Source organism: Carassius auratus, unplaced genomic scaffold, assembly GCF_003368295.1.
Source record: "Carassius auratus strain Wakin unplaced genomic scaffold, ASM336829v1 scaf_tig00020493, whole genome shotgun sequence".
In the NCBI taxonomy this organism is placed as follows: Eukaryota; Metazoa; Chordata; class Actinopteri; order Cypriniformes; family Cyprinidae; genus Carassius; species Carassius auratus.
In genome coordinates this window covers 279,394-300,707 of record NW_020525031.1, presented here as the reverse complement: position 1 = coordinate 300,707, position 21,314 = coordinate 279,394, and the positions used below count along the sequence as shown (strand labels likewise).

Sequence of the window (21,314 nt, the reverse complement as noted above, 5' to 3'; positions counted from 1 at the left end):
GTTTATTACAAGCATGCAGCTTTCGCTTCACAATACTTGAACTGATGGACTGGAGTTATATGGATTACTTGTGTATTATTGTGATATTTTTATCAGCTGTTTGAATGCTCATTCTGACGGCACCCATTCACTGCAGAGGATCCATTTGTGAGTAAGTGATGTAATGCTAAATTTCTTCAAATCTGTTCTAAAGAAGAAACAAATTCATCTACATATTGGATGGCCTGAGGGAGAGTACATTTTAAGTAAATTGTAATTTTGGGGGGGAACTGTTCCTTTAATATTTTATAATAATATTCAATACTTAAATACTGTTGTTAAGAGTTATTTTTCTTCTTTCCAAATCATCATCTTCTGGCATTTAAAGTGCATAAGTAATAGCTGTAACAGACTGCCTGCAGACCGTGCTCCAATAACAGACGCCTTCAGATAGCAACACTCGTATATACCTCTGTTGTGGCACCTCCCACATGTTTTCAAACACCGAGATGATCCCCGGGTTAAACTGGCACTGCATTACATTTTTAAATGATATGTACACACATAACAAAAGTGCAACATCATTAAGTAAAGAGATTAGATACAGTTGGGATCCCATTCAAATTATGAATGTACTCCCTTGTTTGGGGGGTGGATGGGGGCAGGTGCTAAATTAAGTTTGCATTTCATTGCATTTCAACTAACTGTATTCTGTTTTCAAGAGTTTGCCTGATTGATTGATTGTGCTTTGTGGATGTGCTTCAGTTTGTAAGTGTCACCTCAGCTGGACGAAAGGCCGGGTAGGGATAATTTGATTAAAGTCTTAGTGGGAGAGATGAAGGAAGTGTCAGAGCCGGAGGGGGGGAAGGGTGAGAACTGGAAAATACAACCTCGGGCCAATAGAAAATGAAAGGAATGGGGGAAATCAATGAATGAAACCGTACCATGGATGTAACCCAACATGACCAGAACATTTCCTCAACAGAGGTTAAAATGGTTTGATCAAAGAATCTATTTCAGAAAGCATCAGTTATTTATTAGTTTAAGCATTCATATCTGAATACAGTATATTAGTATGCAAAATAAAGAAATTGAACCCTGGGCAAATGTGTTTAACCAGCCTATTGAGCACATGAAGCAGTACAATTCTCTGGAATATTATTTCTTGAATGTATTCATGCTGAGTGTGTTTATCTATCATTTACTTTAGAGGAAAATGAAGTGCTTCAGTTAGGAACCGTCATCAAAGTTCTCTCCCTATGGATTTTCTTTTGCGCGGTCATCAAATCTAAATCCTGTAAGCTACCTTACATCCAAGCCAATGCTGGAAAGGGCTGGAATCGACTAGGATAGACGCAAATGATAACTGCATGTTTACTGCTGTCACACTTGCCGCTGGGATCTGATCTCTCAGATCACCATCACACAGAGCTGGCCCATGACAGACAGGACAAGCAGAAGCAGATTTAAATGGATGTGCTGCAGTCTCAGTGGTCGGGTGTCAAGCTCACAGCAGAAGGACTCGGTAGTCTGGACTTTGTGGTGTGGAATATCAAGGAGGTCAAGTATTGGAGATGCTGCATGAATTCTCTGAAGAAGAGGAAAAAGAAAGCTAGTGATGTTTGTTCTGCAGTGCATCTGTCCAGACTTTTGGCCCCTGTTCTGTATGCGGTTTGTAGGTCCCTCGCTCTGCAGGTATGTGCTCAGAAAATCCTTCTGTTTAGTGAATCTATCATTGTCGTTTCTAAACACTGTTCCAAAAACTCCAGTTCTGACCTTCACATGCAAGCCAACATTCAACGCTTTCACATTTAGATTTTCAATTTAAAGGTTATTCAGATTTTTTTGAATTTCAGTTTGTTTGAATTCTAATTCATAACATTCAATTTCAAATTGTAATCCTGCATCCAGTTTTAATTCTAATGAACTTAAGCAGAATTGAAAAGGTTCTCATTTAAATTCTGAATGGTGCACAACCCTGCAGTGGTGGTTACGACCTGTATACAAACTAGAGAGAGGAGGGTCCAGTTCTCTAAGCTCTAAATGAGTAACATTGAACAAATGAACCCATTCCACCCCGCTGCTCTTAAGGCAGTTTCATTCCCTGTCTGCCTCTGGAGCTGCTGAATCAGGACACGGAGCTAGCTTACTCTTGTCTCATTTGTCGGTGCCACCTGCCTGTTTGTTTGTTAATTGTATGTGGGAATGATCATGAATAGCTCCCTTTCTCTCAGTAAATGACTGCATCTTCTAGGGATTCTCACTCAAGTGCCCTTTATAGCCACAAGGAAACAGTTATCAAGCATATATTTGGATTTGTTTTCTTTTTTGTGCGACTTTCTTTGTTCTATGAATTTTATATATATATATATATATATATATATATATATATATATATATATATATATAATTGTAAAGTGTCCTTGTTATTTTAGTGTTATTTATATCAACCCTTTTCTTCAATGTGAAAGTAAGCCTATGGGTGAGACTTCGGGTTCATTAACCACTGTAAATAACAAGGAGAATAACAACGTGCAGTAAACGGTAAAACTGTACACTACACTACACACCAGTATGTTCATAATTAAGATAATACATTAAAATAATATAAGACACACCAATTTTCAATATCAAGCAGCATAACTAACTGCTATGTTCAGCTAAAAATAGCGGATGCAGATGAGACCGGAAGCCAGACCCATAGAATTTACAGATGTAACTGTGCCCATTTTTATGACAAGAAAAAGGTGCATACTACTGTAACATTTATTAATAGCTTTTATTTTTAGATTTTCAGTTGTAATTTGAATTTGTTTTAATAATTTTATTATGTGTGAAAAAAGATTTTTATCAACAGTAAGAACCCTGCCATGAGCTTTGGAAAGATGCTATATGAATAAAATAAAATAAAAACATTTATATAGTAAGTAATATAATACAATATAAAAATATACACATTTTATTGTTGGATAATCTTTGCCTCCAATGTAAGGCTTAAATCGCATTTATTCTGTTGTGTATATTTTAGATGTAAATATGCAGCGTTAAGACACTTTGCACCAGTTTTGACATCAGTGATGAACCCTTGCGCATCAAATGACCACAATAATTACTTCAATTTCAGTCTGTTTCTAATAGACTGAAAAAAGAGCACACAATACAGTCCCAAATGTTTCTTTTTTGTGTTCCACAAGGATAGAGAATTAACATTTTGGACTTAATTATTCTTCGAATGCTGCCCCTGAGAATCATTAATTCTCAGCTTAGTTTCCATCGGGTTCATCTCACCACCGAATCGTCATCACAGTGAACCTCACACACATGCTGTTCATATCTGAGCTAAAGGTGTTGCAATCTGCTGCATTTGTCAGGCAGACAGCAAACACACAAGCTACCAAAGCTGAAAATGGCAGCAAGAGCCAAACCGATTCCTAGAAACTGACTCCAAAAGTCTTTTAATACATCGAGTTGCGCCTTTAATATGACAAATAAATATTTTAATGAAGCTCTATGCCTGATCCCTGCATTTCTCCATAAACCCGCACTGCTAAAAGCCCATTCACACGTGTGTGTGTGTGTTTGTGTGAGTGTGAGTGTGAGTGTGTGTGCATGTGCAATCATGAGTAAAGTACACACGTGGAAGAGACCTGTCAAGAATGCAGCTTCTCTCTGCTCTGCTCCTCAAAGAGAGAGAGAAAGATAGAGCGAGAGGGAGTGAGAGAAAGAAGGAGGGGTGTTGGGTGTGTGAGAGAGACAGGGTAGACTAGAATAGGGGTTCTTTTTTCCTCCGCATCCTTCAGCCTGAATGGGACCTTTCTGTGGCTGCGTGACGGTAAGCTCTCGTTCGTTTGTTCACTCCTCCATCCTTTCACTCTTTGACTCTCTGCATCATAGCACGTTTGTCTGTGGCATTAGCGCTGACACTTAACTAAGCAGCACAGTCTTGCGATAACAGATGTGCCGTCCGCTCACTCTGAATGGGAAATATGTTGACTGTGGGCCTTTTTACCCATGACATTTCAAATTCACATTCAGCTGATCTGGTTTATGCTCTTCATTGCATTTAATGCATCTCCTTAACTATTACGGTACTTGCTAATGTCATTTAGTAAATAGTGCCGTGTCTTTCTGTGTAGGACAAGCAGACAGCTGATTCTCTAGAATAGTACGTAGCCTAGTGGTGATACAGTTAGATGTGAAGGCCCACAGAATACAATGTATTCCTCATGTATTCATTTTCAGCATAATTGTTGTATCGTGTGAGTTTGGACAGCATTTGTTCTGGCTTCTTTTATGTAAATGTTGCTTTAAAAATAAACTGAAGGGGCCACTTGGGATGAAGTGAAGTGTCTTATGCCTGAGTGAGACAGAACTCAATAATTTACCAGTTTGGCCTGCCTTTAGACTGTTAGTGGTTAAGTCATTGTTTCAGAAATGAAATTGATTTCACTTTTTTTATTTTGCCTAAAACTGATGTCTTTGTCTTTTGGGGAGAACATCTGTGTGTGTGAGAGAGGATGTGCAGCTTCAGCACTGCTGTAACTAGGGATGTTGGTTGATCAGTTTTCATTTTGTCTGATTCATTATACAGTTAAAATAAATAAATAAAAACTGATTGAAAATTAACATGCTTAATGATGCCCCTGGAGCTGAATTTACAGTAAATTTAGTAAGTAATTTTCCAGCCGTCGGAATATGGCAATATGAAAATAAATGAAGTAATATATTATAATTCTAGGGGGCGTTCACACAAAATGTGTTTAAAAACACGAGACACAGCACACAGTAAAAAATATGATGCACAGTTTGTCTATACCGTATAGTTATAAGACATTATTAAAGAGATTTTAATTTATTGTCAGTCAAAGTTGAATTCTCGATTAAAATAGAATCCAACATCGTATTAACACTGGTAAATGTAATCTTTAGAAGATCTCATCATTTTCCAACTGTATTTCCAACTGAAATGTTGTGATGCCTAAATTTACTTGTAGTAGTGGTAGTAGTAGTTCTTTCCAGTAGTACTAAGCCTCAAATGTCAACTATACATCGGATTGTTTTTTTATTTAAATTATAAAAATAAAATATATAAAAAATACAGATCAAAATATTAATAGTATTATAGTGTTGTACCAAAATTACAATTTAAACAATGGAAAATCCCTTAAGATAACTTGTAAAAAGAAAAGAAAAAACATCTTAAGCGCACAAAATAACATACGATTAATTGCTGCTTTGAACGATTAAGTAGTTGTGTCATCTGTAATTGTAATTGCGATTAGAAATTTGATTAATTGTGCAGCCCTAATTTTTTGTATATTACTATCTGCCAGAATTGTAGTATTGTTTTGGGGGGAAAATATAGCACAGAAAGGGCTTTTAATGAAATGTGCACCAACAAAAATGGAAATAATGAAGCGATAACAAAAATAGTTGAACAGCAGAATTGAAACAAAACAAAAAAGTTCAAAGTATCCAGACACAGCTGCTATAAGAACTTCCTCTTGTTGCTGACCAATGATCCACATTTGCTAACCCCACCCCAACTTTTCCTTATTGGTCTAATCTTTGAAACTGGCACTGCATGTCAAAAACTGAAACAAGCTAAGCAAATGTTTTTTTATCAGCAAATATTGTTATATGTGATTAAATAATTGTGATAGATGCATTTATAGGTATAATCATGTAATTAATCCGATTTTATATGTAATTGATTGTTGTGTCTACAGTGTGTTTGTCTCACAGAGCTCAGAGATGGTGGGTAATAGTTTAATAGCAGTGGGATTTGTACTGGCTGTGTTGTCGGAGACAAGAGGAGCATGAAGGAGGGAGATGGATGGAAAGAATGATGAATTGACACATCTAGAAATGAAGTGACAGGTTCAAAGATCCAGAGGGAGAAAAAACTGTCAAAACCATTTTAGGAGAGGAGGGGGAAGGGTGTGTGAGAGCGAGAGAAAGAGAGAGTACGCAGAAGAGTGAGAGGTCATGTTTTAAATGAATAATATAAAGAAAAGCAGCTGGCTGCATGCTCACATTCTCGAGTGTGTGTGAGAGGAAAAAATAAAGATTTATAAGTAGATTTATAAGCTGAAGAGAGCAGGTTGTTTAAGGCTAAAGATGAATTCAACCAGAATGGTCAGATTTACGGGGTGTGTGTGCACCCCTGGGTCTCATCTAGAGACAGAAGATTAACTGAGTCTGGTAGGAGCACTTCTGTTATCTTCAGTCGGCAAGTACAAGGCTGATGGGTAATTTCGTGCTGTGTTCTGCTGTCTTAATGCCTCCTGACTCTCTTAGGAAGAGCAAACCCTGACAAAAAGTTCTGTTAGCGTACGCTGCTACAGTGATTGTGTCAAATGGCCATTTCATGATGTTTTTGTTTATATTGTGGTTAATGATTATCATATAAGTATATATCATATAAGCATATATGGTGCCACACAGTGCTAGAAAAAGAGAGAATAACAGTTGTTTTCATATGCAAGAAGTTAGGAAATGTATTTCGATGTCATAGTACAAAAGTATTTGACAGCAGAATGCTAGTTGACCAACAATAATCATTTTGTGTATATTATGAGTATTAACTATTATGAGGAGTTTTATCTCTTGTTTTCATTCTTGTTTCTACTGAGAAGTGAGTCAACAATCGCAAGCTGAGTGACGGCTGTCCAAGTTTCTCAAGGCTGACAGTTTGCAGTCATTCCGCTGTGGTGTGCAACTTCAAACTCTGAGGGATTTACGAAATTGTTAATTTGCTAATATGTTTCAGCGGCGATGACTGTGTCGGATTAATTATGGTTGGTAGACAGCAAGTGTCAGCTTGTGGTGATCATGAAAGGGAGCTAAACGCAGATTAGTGGAAGCGCACATCAAAGGGCGAGGGTGACTCCAGTCCTTTCTGCACGCTGCTGGAGATCATGGCGTCGCTCTTGGGCAGTGCCTTCACTGCTGGTGCTGGACGACTGGTTTATATTAAATTACTGTACTAAATGTTGATTTTTTTGTATGTTTGCATGAAAATATTTAAGGGTGAGTGTTGTCTGTGGATATAAAAGTGTGAATGCCTGTACTGTGTATTTTTGGTCCAAGCCAAGGTCACACATCTTGATATATTCCAAGAGAAATGGAGGGAATGGAAATGTTCGGCTGTAAAAGGGCACCCAGTCTCTCTGATGGTTGTATGTTCATATCAGGATGTTTCCCCCTCAGGTGCTTTGCTCTGAGTTCACAGTGTCCTGTTCACTTGCACTGGTTAAAAAAAAAGTACTGGTGACAGTAATACAGTGACAGAGGAAATCATTAAATTATAGACGACAGTGTGGATAAACCTAGAGGTCAAGGTTTGGCTGGTTAGCAGCATTGACTGGTTAGTCCCAGCTGGCAGATGCTATAACTACAACGTCTGGCTGCAAAGAACATGGGCTTTCAAAAGTATAAATATTCAAGTAAATGCTGTTCTTTTTGACTTACTGTTCATCAAAGAATCCTGAAAAATAAAATGTTTTCCACAAAGTTATTAAGCAGCACAACTGTTTTCAACACCTATATAATAAAAACGTATTGTGTGCACCAAGAATGATGTGACTCTGAAAACTAGAGTAATGGCTGCTGAAAATCTTAGACTGATTGCAAAATTAAACTGATAATCTAATGTTCATGTTCAATGTTTCCTGAATAATTAATTAGCACAGCTGCTGTTTTATATTTTGTGATAAGGAAAGTTATGGAATGCATAATGACTGTTTGCTCTGTGTTTATTTATTCTGTGTGTAAATAAACATTTTGATTAGACCTGATCCATAAGCTTTAAGCTTCAATTTCTCTGTGTCCTTATTTGGAATCCTGACTTGCTTTGAGGGTAATTTCACACCCTAATAAAGTGCAGGGAATAATTGCTGCATAATTCATAATGGGAAAATTTGATTAAAAGAGCAGCTTATTTGTTGATTAAAAAGAGCCTGTCTCACACTTACTAGAAACTGGTCTAAACTAGACTATAAATCGCAATGCAATGGAAAATATTTGCTAAAAGTTTCTATTTTGCACTACTTTTATTATAGTTTTTTTTTGTATAAAAATTACTAATAAAGAGGAATAATTTAATTCATTATCATTGCTCTGTGTAAATTATTTCAAAAGTTTTTCCATTAATACATTTAAACTATTTTAAATGTCACCTTTTTTAATTTCCAAGTTTATATATATACACACACTCTTGGGTTACCACTGAATGCCCATCAATTTACAAGGAAATCTAGTTGACAACAACAGATTTCACATTAAAGCACACTAATTCACACATATGTTTTAAATTAAATAAAGTAACCCTGGACAACAAAACCATTCTTAAGTGTAAGTTTTTCAAAATTGGGATTTATACAACATAAGTATTCCATTGATGTATGGTTTGTTGGGATATGACAATATTTGCCTGAGATACAACTATTTGAAAATCTGGAATATGAGGGTGCAAAAAAATTATAATTATAGAAATACTGAGAAAATCGCCTTTGAGGTTGTCCAGATGAAACCTTAGCAATGCATATTAATAATCAAAAATAAAATATTGTTATATTTGCAGTAGGAAATTTACAAATATTTTAATGGAACGTGATCTTTACTTAATATCCTAAGGATTTTTGGCATAAAAGAAAATCTATCATTTTGACCCATACAATGTTTTTTGGCTATTGCTAAAAATATACCCTAGTGACTTAAGACTAGTTTTGTAGTCCAGGGTCACAAATAAACTGAATTAATAGTGCACCACTATAAATGAGGTCAAGCACTCATTGATGATTGCTGTTTTCAGCACAATGGACAGCTCCTTCCACCGTCCCGTCAAAGTGTGTTTTTCTAGATAGGACAGCTTCCTGTTGTGCATGTATGTAAACATGTTTCCATCTCCTGTGGCCTCTTAATGTATTCATTCTTCATCCTTTTCCTTTAAAAAAACAAATAAAAAAAACGTTTTGACCCCCAGATGTTTTATTAGTAATTTATATGGTTAGCCTTAACTGAAATAAAATGGCTTAGTTTCAAATTGTTTGGATTCTTAAAGGGATAGTTCACCCAAAAATGGTCGTGGTACTGTCATGAGTGTGCATCGAAGTCTGGCACGGAAGAGATGAAATTGTTAAATAAAGTTGTTATTTGGTTTTCTTTGTGCAAAAATGTAGTATGTAGTTATATGATGCTACATAACCCCTCGGAGGTACACGAGCCCTCCCTTTTTTGCCAAATCCTGTAATACAGTGTGAAACCCTGGGTCACCAAGGCAACCCCACTCTTGACTCTGGCTCGCTGCAACCCCTCCCACATCCGTTTCTCAGCAACGGTCACCAAGCAACTCTCTCCTCTCATCCCCGCCCCTCATCCCCTTCTCTGAATACGACTCTTTCAGAGAGAGTGACGTCATCGAGAAGGAGGGATAGAGGGTGGAAGCAGTGTGGAGAGAGATAATGATTTAAAAAAAGAGAGAGGGTGGGAAGCAGTGTGATTACAAAGAAATGAGAATGAGATGGAGAGAGACAAATGATGAGCAAGAGATCGGTAAACAGGAATTACTGTAATGGACAAATAGAGAGTAAAGCGAAAATGATAAATGGTGGGAAATATTGATTCAGGAACAAAGAGGGTTGAAATGTTTTAATATATATATATATATATATATATAGAGAGAGAGAGAGAGAGAGAGAGAGAGAGAGAGAGAGAGAGAGAAAGCAAATTTTTATAATCTGCAAAGAAAAGGCCGGAACCATTTTATACAAATTATTTGAATGACCATTATTTTAGGGTTGTTGTTATTGTAGGCTGCATTTGTTTGAAATACAGTAAAAACATTAATATTGTGAAATATTATTACAATTGAAAACAATTTGTTTTCTGTCTGAATATAATAATATGCTGATTTGGTGAGTTGTGATGATTAATATTTTTGTGGAAACCTTTTTACATGATTTTTAAATATTTAGTAACATGGTAAATATCTTTACTGTCAAGTGTATACATATAACAGTTTTTGTTGTTGTTGTCCTGTAATACTGAGTAAAGATGTGCTTAATTATCAACAAGATGCACAGTGTGATGCGGTTGCTCTTTAGCGATTTATTATATCTTGACTTAGGATCTTCACATTAAACGGAGTTCTCACGTTCAGATTTATACAATATTATAAATCAACCTGAAAATATTATATGAATGTGTTTTTCATTTGTGTTCATTATGGAGAAATCTTAATCTGAAGTGATATCTCCATCCCTCTCAGCTGTTTGCACTCGCTGCATTCTGAAGCAGTGTCTTTCTGATCACTCAAATGACCTAGTTAGACTTTATTAATATTGCAGTCAGCAGCACGTTGTATCGTTGTTCTTTGGGAATCATGAAAGGGGAAATGCGAGGAGACCAGCATTGAATGCTTAACACAGGAGGCTGATAGAGCACAGTCATGAAGCATCATATCAGTCCAATCATGTGGAGATATGCATCACGTGTTTCCCTGGTGACATTAAAATGGACTGAGTGCTGCATGAGTAGTAGCTCATTGCACATCGCAATGATGTATGTCAACGTTATTTCAACAAGATTTGTATCATGCGGTAGACAACAGTCATCAATGTGGGCCCCAGGAACAATATGAGGAACATTTCATACTGTATACCTTGGAGAGCATTTGTGGTGAAATGTTTTCTGAGTGTGAAAGCATGAAACTTACCTGTGCATGAGCTCTGTTGGTTTATTTTGTTTGCCATCACAGGAGATTGGGAGAAAGAATGTAAATGTGCAATCATCCAGCATGTTCACTGAACCTGATTGAACGTGAAAGTGATTCTAGACCTTGTTTGGGGGACTTCCTAAAAATCCATCAAGTGATCTGTCAGTTATGCTTTCAGGTGCTCTGTCAATCATCTGAGGCTTCTAGTGAAATCACAAAATAAAAATGCAACCCCATTCCTAATATCCACTGACAAATTGTAGCTTTTTATTTGAGAATACAGTCTATGCAGTACAGTATATAGGCCAAACACCTCATAGAACTTGTTTACATGGGCATAATTGTGCAATTAAGGTACATAATCTGGATAAATCTGTATTTTTTTCTGAAAATAAATTACTATTGAAGTATTTCAGTATATTTCTGCATGTAATCAATGCTCTTGCCATTTATTATGATGTATTTTTGTGATTTTGGATAGTAATTTAACTAACTTAATAATTTTCATTCATGTCCTTACAAATAACACACAAGAGTGTGATGAATGGCAAAATATAGGTCATGGGACTTTTACTAATCTGGACCATAATTTTAATTTCTTTTTTAAATGTTTATGAAAACACTGAGAATTCCCCTAGAATTCATTTGGGCTGGACTTGCCCAGATTAAAGTTAATGTCCAGTTTTGTGGACATAAAACAAAATTTAGACAGTTGCGTTATAAATGAAATTCTATGAACCGTGAATTAGTTGTTCAATTAGTTGCTGCATATGTTTTTTTTATTATTATTATATAAAGATTGCCAGGAGGATTTTAATTTGTGAGCCAGGTAAAAATCATAAGATTGATGATATTTTTACAGTTAAGTATTTTTGCAGTATCCAAATAGAAATACAGGATTCTCCATGCAGAACTTAATCAGAGAACTGTGCATACACTTTTCCCAGCTTGGAAATGACATGTTTAATATTCCCTGGCCTGAAACTTCCAGCTTTAACATGACCATAAGAAGCCTGAAAAAAAGACAAAGTGACACAGGAGAGATGAAGTGAACAGAACACTGAGCAGCTTGTGTTGAAGAATGAGACAGATGACAAACAAGGGGAGGAGGCATCAAAATGGTGGCTAACATGGAATATGATGAATTATATAAAGCTGTCCTGAGGCCAGGGAGAGATATGGAGACAGAGAGAGAGAAAGAGAAAGAGAAATATCACAAATCTCTCCTGTGTTTTGATGTCCATGTGAAAGATGGAGGCAGAGTGTGCCATTGTCAAGATGAGAAGACTCAAGATAAAGAGAAGAGACTGTTGTCACAACAGAGTGGGTTGAACAGTCTCTCTCAGCGTGCTTCATTATAAGTCTACTGACAAAAAGAAAAACATTAATTAAAGAGAATGTGAATGTGTTCATGTTGCACAGTGGTAGAGCATTGCATTAGCAGCGCAAAAGGTCATGGGTTCAATTCCCAGGGAATACACATACTGATTATAAAAACATAGCCTGAATGGCACAGTAAAGTCGCTTTAGGTGAAAGCATCTGCTAAATATGTAAATGGAGTTCTCTCTTGTTTATCTACTCTATTAAAAAGGTTTTTTATTGGCATCTGGTTCCAGTGGTGTGCACAGGCGTTACAAGGGCACAGTAATGGTCTCGGGAACCTTTTCAATGCACATTGTATAGTGATAAATGGTTCTTTGGATTATGAAAATGTTTTTCACAAGGGTCCTTTTAAGTGTTTAACTGTTCACCGTAAGGTTCTTTTGGGACCCAGACTGATTCTGCAAAAAAGGCCTTTATTTTTAGGAATACACTTTGTGGAATGGCTCGAACTGAGTGATGGAATTGACCACCAGATTGACACCATACGTTTCCTCGTGGACCGCGCGACGAATCGAGATGTAACTCACACTGATTATGTCACATGAGCCGCGGATTGATCTCAATGGCACCGAACAGAGCCTGTCTGATGAGTCGAAGCAATGATGCCTGAGGTGCGGATCATGTGCTGCGAACAGGAAGCGGTTTACCAGGCTCTGCTGGCAGACACGTTTTCGCACCCTTACTGCTGTGTCACGCTGGCTGCACGAGCCTGAAAAGATTAAAAGGATTGGAGGGGGAGAGAGAGAGAGAGAGAGAGAGAACCAGAGGGAAGGAGGAGGAGAGTGGCCAAGGATGAGAGAATGAGCTTCTCGTCATCTCCTCGCTAATGACATCACATGAAATCGCAAATCATGTCTTTTAACGCGAATGTATTCCGCGCGCCCGCCGTGAGGGACGTTGTCAGCGCTCGAACCAAATTAGCGATCAAATGAATTAGCGTTTGCGCATCCGGACGTGTTTCTCGCAACGATGTGGTGCATCAACTGTGCGTCGGATAAGACTCCAGCGATTCTTCATAACAAGCTTGTGTATAGGTAAGACGCAATTGTTGCGACTCCTTTCTTTTGACTCGACTGGTTAGAAAATGTGGTTTGTTTTCTCAGTCCAACTGGATTTGAATGAATTTGTTAGGTTTGTTTGTTTAAAAGACCCTGTTGTGAGGCATCACCTGAAAAACAACATACAGTAGGAAAAAAAACGCGTGCGCGCGATTCCTCATGTAAATGTAAGCGCATCTTTTAGCCGCAGAGAAAACGCTTGAGGCCAACGAGTCAGAGGTAAACACTGCTAAAAACATCCAGCGATGCCTTTAAATGATAGGTTATTACGCAAATACATGTAATGTACAGAGTTTCTGAGCTCGTGTAGTGGTCTCAGTTTTTCAATTCATGTTCTTGGCAATGAGTTGTAGGTCACATGTTTCCACAACACAGTAATGCTCTCATTTCAAAACAAGTTAAGTACTGACTAATGTTTGAATCATTTTTCAATTGTTCAGGTGTTCGTATGGACATGAATGTTGTATATTCAAACATTTTACAGTTAATTTACAGTTTTGGTCCAGGTATCATTCATGGAGTTGGTAGCCTATAACCTGTTTGAATACACTAAAGCTAGTAGTGTGTGGTGCTCTTCTTCAGTAAGGAGCCAAAGTTCAGTTTTTTTTTTTTGTTTTTTGTTTTTTAATTTTATTTACGTCTGGTATAAATTAACCAATTGATTTTTGCCCACATTCTGCAGAGCATTTATGTTACACTGTCGATGAGAAACCAATAATCCACTGTAAAAGTCGTGACATTTACTTATTACTTTGCAGTAAAGAGCAATTTTTTTTTTGTATTAGCACTTTTTTAAGTCATTGATCAAATTTGGTATTTTACCTTCTTTTTGGACGATTAGTCAACCAGTTAACTGCAGGTGTTATGATGGTCTGACTTTAACGTAACGGAGCAGAGTGCTAACTAAAAAGCTGTTCACTCACAGGTCATCTTTATAAGTAAATTTTTTCTCTGATAAACCTAAAGTGGTGATGTATGAGTGGTTTGGCTGTTTACTCTGTATTTAGTTAATTCGTTTACTCCAGATTTATGGACTGATTGTGAGAATGAGAGACAGGTATTATTGCACTGACTGGCCAGTCATAGCATATTGCATCATATTCGTTCTGTTTTATTTTTGTACTGTCAGTTCTTTTCTTTTCTGAATTTTGAAGAGGCGCTTGCTCCATTGCTTCCTCATAAAACACCCCTGGCTGAATGAACATGTTGTGCATAGTGCTTCAAATTTCTTGTTCTTACAGTGGTACCATGCAGGAAACAGCATCCAGATTTGAGTCTATAGTCAAAAAACATGATAAAACACTTTAGTATGTTGTGCAGAAACAGGCCATGGTGTTCTCTCTAGGCTTTCTCTTGTTTGTCAGCTGGCGGGGGGTCTTCTAAATCCGTTAGTCCTCTCATGTGAGGGGTTTAAACAGTGCTGGAGAGATTTCAGCTGTTTTACAGACTGCGAGAGTTACAACACTGTCAAAGAAGCAGCAAGAGACGGAGTATGTGAGAGAATCACTGTTCTTCAGTGTGTTGCTAGCAAGTTGGTCTTGTAATTTTGTTCGCTCTCCGTCTCCATCATAATGACTGTCATCCATTGCATTAAGGAATTATTTATTAAGTGCTGATGCATGATTGCAAGTGAATGTAACCGAACGAGCAGGCTGTTGTTTCTGTGCAAGGCCTTCAGATTCATACATTTACCATGCTTTCTAGTCTAATTCTATAGTGAATTATACTTTGATTTTAATTTTGAATTATGTGTTTATATTTTAGCATACTATTAGCTTTATGAACTTTTGAACTTTGAACATAGTTGTTGTAGCCCTTCAGCAGAATATGAGTTCAAAAATGCTAAAGATTTCACTGGAGCTTCGGCCTTCCCTCCCTCTCTATCTCTTCTAAGCCTCAGCTATGTATCCCTCTGTACTATCAGCACTGGTCATTTCCTGTGTCTTAATGAATTGGCTTTGAGCCACTGCCATGATTTTTATGTTTTAACTTAACTCATCATAATTCAGTCTTGTTTCCTGTGTTTAAGTTTCAGCAATGTGAAAAGCTTTTCTTATCCTTGTCGTGTGTTTAAATGCAAACATTTTTGTCAATCTATTTAGTGTGTCTAGTAGTGTATCGCATTTATTTGAAATACATTTCTACACATATTAAAAGTGACATTTATTTACCATATTGGCGAGAAGCTTGTGAGTCCTGTTGGAGAAAGAGACTTGAGTCAGCTGATTAAAGAAGTATTTTACTCAGCATGGAACCTCACTGAATAATTGCCATGTTTTGCCATTCCAACATGTCTAAAGATATGCCAAGAAAGCTTTCTTCTCATGTTGCTAACTTAACTTAACTTAACTTAACTTAACTTAACTTAACTTAACATAACTTAACTTAACATAACATAACGTCTTCCTTAAACATGTTCATGCCCATTCTAGTGTTGGGATATACATTACATTGTCCTAACTGAAGCCATCATCAAACAGTCCGGTCCCACTTTATATTAGGTGGCCTTAACTACTTTGTACTTACATAAAAAAATATGTACAATGTACTTATTGTGTTCATATTGTATTGTAAAACACTTTTGCTGCCATTGAGGTGGGATAGGGGTAAGGTTAGGGAGAGGGTTGGAGGTATGGGTAAGTTTAAGGGTGGGTTAAGGTGTAAAGTATGGGTCAACAGTGCAATTATAAATGTAATTACAGAAATTAAATACAGATGTAATTACATGTAGTTTTTTTTTATATAAGTACAATGTAAAAACATGTATGTACACAATAAGTACATTGTACTAAATTATTAATAAAAAAATGTAAGTACATAGTAGTTAAGGCCACATAATATAAAGTGGGTCCAACATTCCTCTGTTTTAAAAGAAGTTTTAGGATTCACATTCATTTTTTTATTATTATTATTTTTATTAGTTTGCTTAGAAACAAAAATGTCAGTGCTTTTGATGTCAAAGGACAACAGGGGATGAACTTAAAAAAAGTATGGATTATAGAATGGTATTTTGACTAGAAGCAATGGTTTAAATTAAAATATCTTAATAGTAGATTTGTTTATTAAAAACATAAAGCTTTTAATTTTTTACTCCACAAGATATTAATTGGAAGACGGGAGTTGTCTATATACTTCTGGATTATTGTGATGTTTTTTTCAGCTGTTTGAACTCTCATTCTAATGGCACCCATTCACTGGAGTGGATCCATTGGTGAGCAAGTGAAGTAATGCTATATTTCTTTAAGTGCAGCGTTATTGTGTTCTGACTTTAACAAGTTACATAATAAGTTAATAACTTATATAATAAGTTATGTCATATTATAGTCATTTACTGTATATAAATAATTCTGCTTTTTAATACATTATTTAATATGTTTGGATCAAGTGCAATTGGAGATATATATATTTATTATACATTTGAAGTTTATATATTTTATATACATTTGAAGTTTATACCTGAATTCGTAGAGTTAGTCAGATTATTTTCCTGTTTTCTGGCTAAATAACAAGAAATATGAAATGGTTAAACTAAAAGATGTCATTATTTTTCTTCCTTCAACATCCGTCTTGTTCAGACAGATGTCTGAAGTTTAAAGTAGTGTGTTACTTTGTATTCTCAGCAGTCTTGCTATTTTAAGCCTAAAACGTTCACGTTGTCAGTGTTTCTCTCTTCTGTGCTGCTGAAGCTGTGATCCGGTTTGGTGTAAATGACAGGCTGCTTGAGGTTGTGCAATAAGCGAGACCGTACAGTGCTCTGTGTCGTGACAGGCAGCAGTTTCATTCTCCAACAGTGCGTTCTCAGGCTGAGCCTTTATTAATGAACGCAAAGATGATTCCCAGGGCTACTTTAGCTGTTCTGGCCTTTGGCTTTAAACAGTAAGTGTTCTTTGATTGCCAAACACTGCATTTTGGGGGAGTGCAGAAATGACGTACACGCTCTTTGGCTTCTGATGCTCACTGCATCAAGATTTGTTGTTTGCTGAGTGTGCAAAATGAAGGCTTGCAATGCTTTATGATCCAAAAATAGGAACATTATGTCATGTTTGGACATCTTAAGCAAGTAAACAAATTAATAGTTAAAAAGTATGTGTTTGCAATATACTGTAGTAGTAATCAATATGAATGACATTGTAAATAATTATGTATGCACTTGATTTATTAGTATATTTAATTTAAAATGGCTTTGATCTTGACTTTATTCATTCATATCCAGTTTCAGGTCTCGTTTTAACGGAGCAGTTCACCCATAAATGAATCATTTGCTTTCTTCCAGAGATCAACAGTAAGGTCACAATTCACTGTCCGTGTGTGGAAAAGAGCAGCATCACCATATTTTTAGACTCACTTCCTGTCCCATGGAAGAAAACAAATACAGGTTTGGAATGACACGAGGATGACAAAATAATAACATATTTTTCATTTTTGGGTGAACATTCCTTTAACAGCCCTCTGAAGTGACACATTCTCTTACTGTCTCACACCTTTACCTGCATGAGAACAGAGCAGCACATGCAGTACTCTGAAGGAGATGGATGATTCAGACACTGTATGTTAACTTTTCATTTCAGGAGGAAACTATGTGCCTGTGAGTGTGAATTAAGTCTAAATTCAGAATCCAATTTTAAAGGTGCAGAACTTGTCAGCATCAGATTTAAAGAAAAAGTACACTGAAAAATGAAATTTCTGACATAATACAGTCATCGTCTTAATTTTAAATGCCACCTGCACTGCTCTTAAAGCTTATGAAATGATATTTCATGAATGCATGACTTACATGCATCTACATTCTACATTCTGTGTTACATAAAACAAGGTCATTTAAAGGGAATTCCTAGTATGGACAAAAATATGTGTCATTGTTTGTGCAGATGGATATGAATATATTCTGTGAATAACATTTCAATCTGTTTTAACAGATGGCTTCAGTTCATTTTTAACTCTTCATACTTTGATGGATAGAAAGAACTGCATTTATTTAAAATATAGAACTCTTGACATACATTATAAACATTATAATGTGTTTTTACAGTCAATTGATCAAATTAATGCATTCTTTCATAATCAAGTCTTAATTTCTACAGTACGTTTGTTAAATATAAAAATCATGGAAATTCTGCAAATCTTTTTGTTTTGTTTTTCACATGCATGAATATTTCTTTTCTGCTGACTAACCCTTAAGTACTCAAAAACGTGAACGCCGTGTTTTTCCATTTTTTTGCAGTATAATAAACTAAAAAGGCTTCAAAAATGAGTACAATACCTTTCTCTCTACATCTTAAATGAAGATCTTACTCACAACATCACTTCCAACTCAAGGCTGCTGATACTAGACTGATATGGTGGAATTACTGTAAATCTGAACCTGAACTAATTAAACATGATGAAGAAAATAGATGGAATTGATAATAAATTGCTAAGAGCTGTTCTGCCAGCCCCCATCTCCTGTAGCAAACGTACAAGATCTGTTCAAAAACCTAGTGTGCTGCCTACGGAGGCAGCATTTTAAGACATCACATGGCTGTTCCAGAAGGTAGGCAGCTTAATTATGCCGCCTCCAACTTTGTTTAGGGCAAATTCAAAGGCTGCATCACATATATCCTTTATAGAGAAGGCAAATCTGTAATACATTGCACTGAGTTCTGTGAAAAAATGATCAAAGATGGTGGATAGGGAGAGAGAATTATAAAGAAGCTTATATTATCATAAAAATGGTTTAATTGGAATTATTAAGTGTTTTAACTGATAATTATTTTGCTGAGTTTTTTATGCTTTGGAGTACTGTAGTGTAAGCTTAGCAGCACGCTAGCACCAAGCTTATTTAAAATGAATTATGAAAACATGTCTCTCTTGGTATAATCATAAAACATAGGCCTCTGAATATTTTCTTGTAGAATATTCTTGTAGAAGTTGCTTTTTACTCCTCGATTATGTATACGGTATTTGATATTCATGGTGGATTGCTTGATTTGTGGTGAGATCACAGCGGCACACATAAATTGATATAGGATTACACAGAAATAACTTAGGAAACAATTCAGTATCCTTCAAAGATCAATGGCACGCTCTGTTTATCAGACATTTCTCTTTTTCTAACAGCTTTATTTTTGCCGTTTAGCTTTAGCTAGTTGTTTGCAGGATGTGAAATGTTTTAGAGGTTGTTGTGGAATGATTTCTTAACATAATAAAGAATATCAATTACTCAAAAATTATGAGTGAGGCAAGCAGAGTGACACTTTTAAAGTGCACCATTATATTGAGGCAGATGAATGGTATAGTGATATAGAGACATTAGCATAAGCCAATGATCATTTTATTGAAAAGAAAATGACTCTTTTAGATCATAAAGTTAATGGTGCTGCTTTTTATTACTTTGTTATTGGTTTTATAGAGCAAGCTTAAGCTGTATTAATGTCTGCTGAGTCCTTTTATATTTTTGTTGAATTGCTAATTTTATTGTATTATGATTTTATAAATCCATTTTGATTGCCCCATGGACTTCTTTCTATTGAGAGAATATAGTCTTACTTACAGAGGCACATGATAACATTATAATCTGAGTACAGTATACATATTATCTGTATTTTAATGTATGCAAGATTAGCATGTCCTAAATTACAGTATGTTGAAAAGTTAAAGTGGCCATTCATGGTGGATCCATGCTTGCTTATGAACTATATTGCAGAAATGCTTGCAAACTTTTTCCATACTATTGCTTCCAAATGCATGTAGCAGTCTGAGTGATACTCAATGAACAGCCATTCACTGACATGCAAGGAAACATTGCTTTCTGTCAGCATCTGCCCACGGACCTCTTCGTGAAAATGCACAAGCAAACAAATGCACATGCACACTTTAACCTTCAGAAAGGGTTCCTTATCTTCATCTATAAGGTAATTTATTAAATCAGATATCTATGTAAAGAATTACAACTGAAAGCACCTGCTTAGTGAATTTTTTTAGTAATTTGTTCATCCTCATGTTGTTGTCGTCGTCAGTATAATAAAGGTGAATGAGGACTGGGGATTGTGGCCACATTGTGGCAAGATATTGTGCCTACAAATGAACTAAATTAAAAAAGGGAACAAATGAGTACAACTAATTTTATGATTTACCTAAAATTAGGGAACAAATGAAACAAACGTGGCCAAGATTGAACTTATTAATAAGTTGTGAGAAGAAATAATGTATGGTCAGTGAGAATTGAGTCAGTGCAGTTCTTTTGAACGTCTATTCATCAAATAAATCTGAAGAAAAAAATAGTACGGTATTGCAAAAATATCAAACAGCACTGTTTTTAAGCATTAATAATAATAAGTAATTTTTCTTGAGCAGCAAATAAGTGTATTGAAGGATCATGTGACGCTGAAGATTGGCCTAATGGCTGCTGAAAATCCAGCTCTACAGGAATACATTAAAAATGTATGTTATTTTTAGTTATAATATTTCACAATATTACCATTTTTACTGTTTTTAATCATAATGAACAAAAGAGACTTCTTTTAAAAACATTTCAAATAAATAAATCTTGAACAATAGTGTATTTTTTCAGGAATGAATCTGTATGGTAGTGGTCTGAGCCAGGACTGAGGTGACATGTTTGTGTGTGCTTTTATGTGACTTGCCATGGGAGGTTGGGACAGCACAGTGTGCCCACACACACACACATGCACCATGTGACCGGAGTGCAACCACAGCTGCATATGCGTCATGAGCAAACACACACATACATACACATATCTAAAGTCACACATGCTGATCGGTGCAGGACTTGTCACTATTCCTGGACACACATTACCACACACACACATGACCTGAGGAACAGGAGAGAAAGTTTGAAGTAGATTTATTGCCATGTGTGTGATTGAAAGAGAGAAATGCCAGTTGTACTTTGCTGCCTTTTGGTGGAACAGTTTATTGTTTAATAACTGTATTATGTATGACTATGACGTATGACAATCATAGGCTGAATGTTACAGTGTGTAGAGAGGTATACTATTTCATTTGATTGCTGTTGAGCCGATTGTTTTGAAGCTATGCTGTTGCTGGTAAAACTCAGCTGTTGCCATGTTGGTAGTTACCAGTCCCCTGGTGTGAAGAGATTTGTTAGGAAGAGAGAGAGAGAGAGAGAGAGAGAGGTGTGTGTGTGTGTGTGTGTGCGTGTGTGTGTGTGTGTGCG

At 36.2% G+C, this 21,314-nt stretch overlaps 1 protein-coding gene across 3 annotated transcripts in view; it reads left to right on the top strand.

The window, feature by feature from the left end:
- Positions 1 to 21,314, top strand: part of LOC113076437 (IQ motif and SEC7 domain-containing protein 2-like) — a 60,594-nt gene that overhangs the window by 20,504 nt on the left and 18,776 nt on the right. The window contains exon 1 of one of the 3 annotated variants that reach the window (XM_026249096.1): positions 12,630 to 13,114. The exons of the other annotated variants lie outside the window; for them this stretch is intronic. Within the exon in view, the coding sequence (XP_026104881.1) occupies positions 13,050 to 13,114 (65 nt within the window). The 5' untranslated portion in view covers positions 12,630 to 13,049. Of the gene's footprint in view, positions 1 to 12,629; positions 13,115 to 21,314 lie in introns of those variants that run through there. 3 annotated transcript variants of the gene reach the window in all.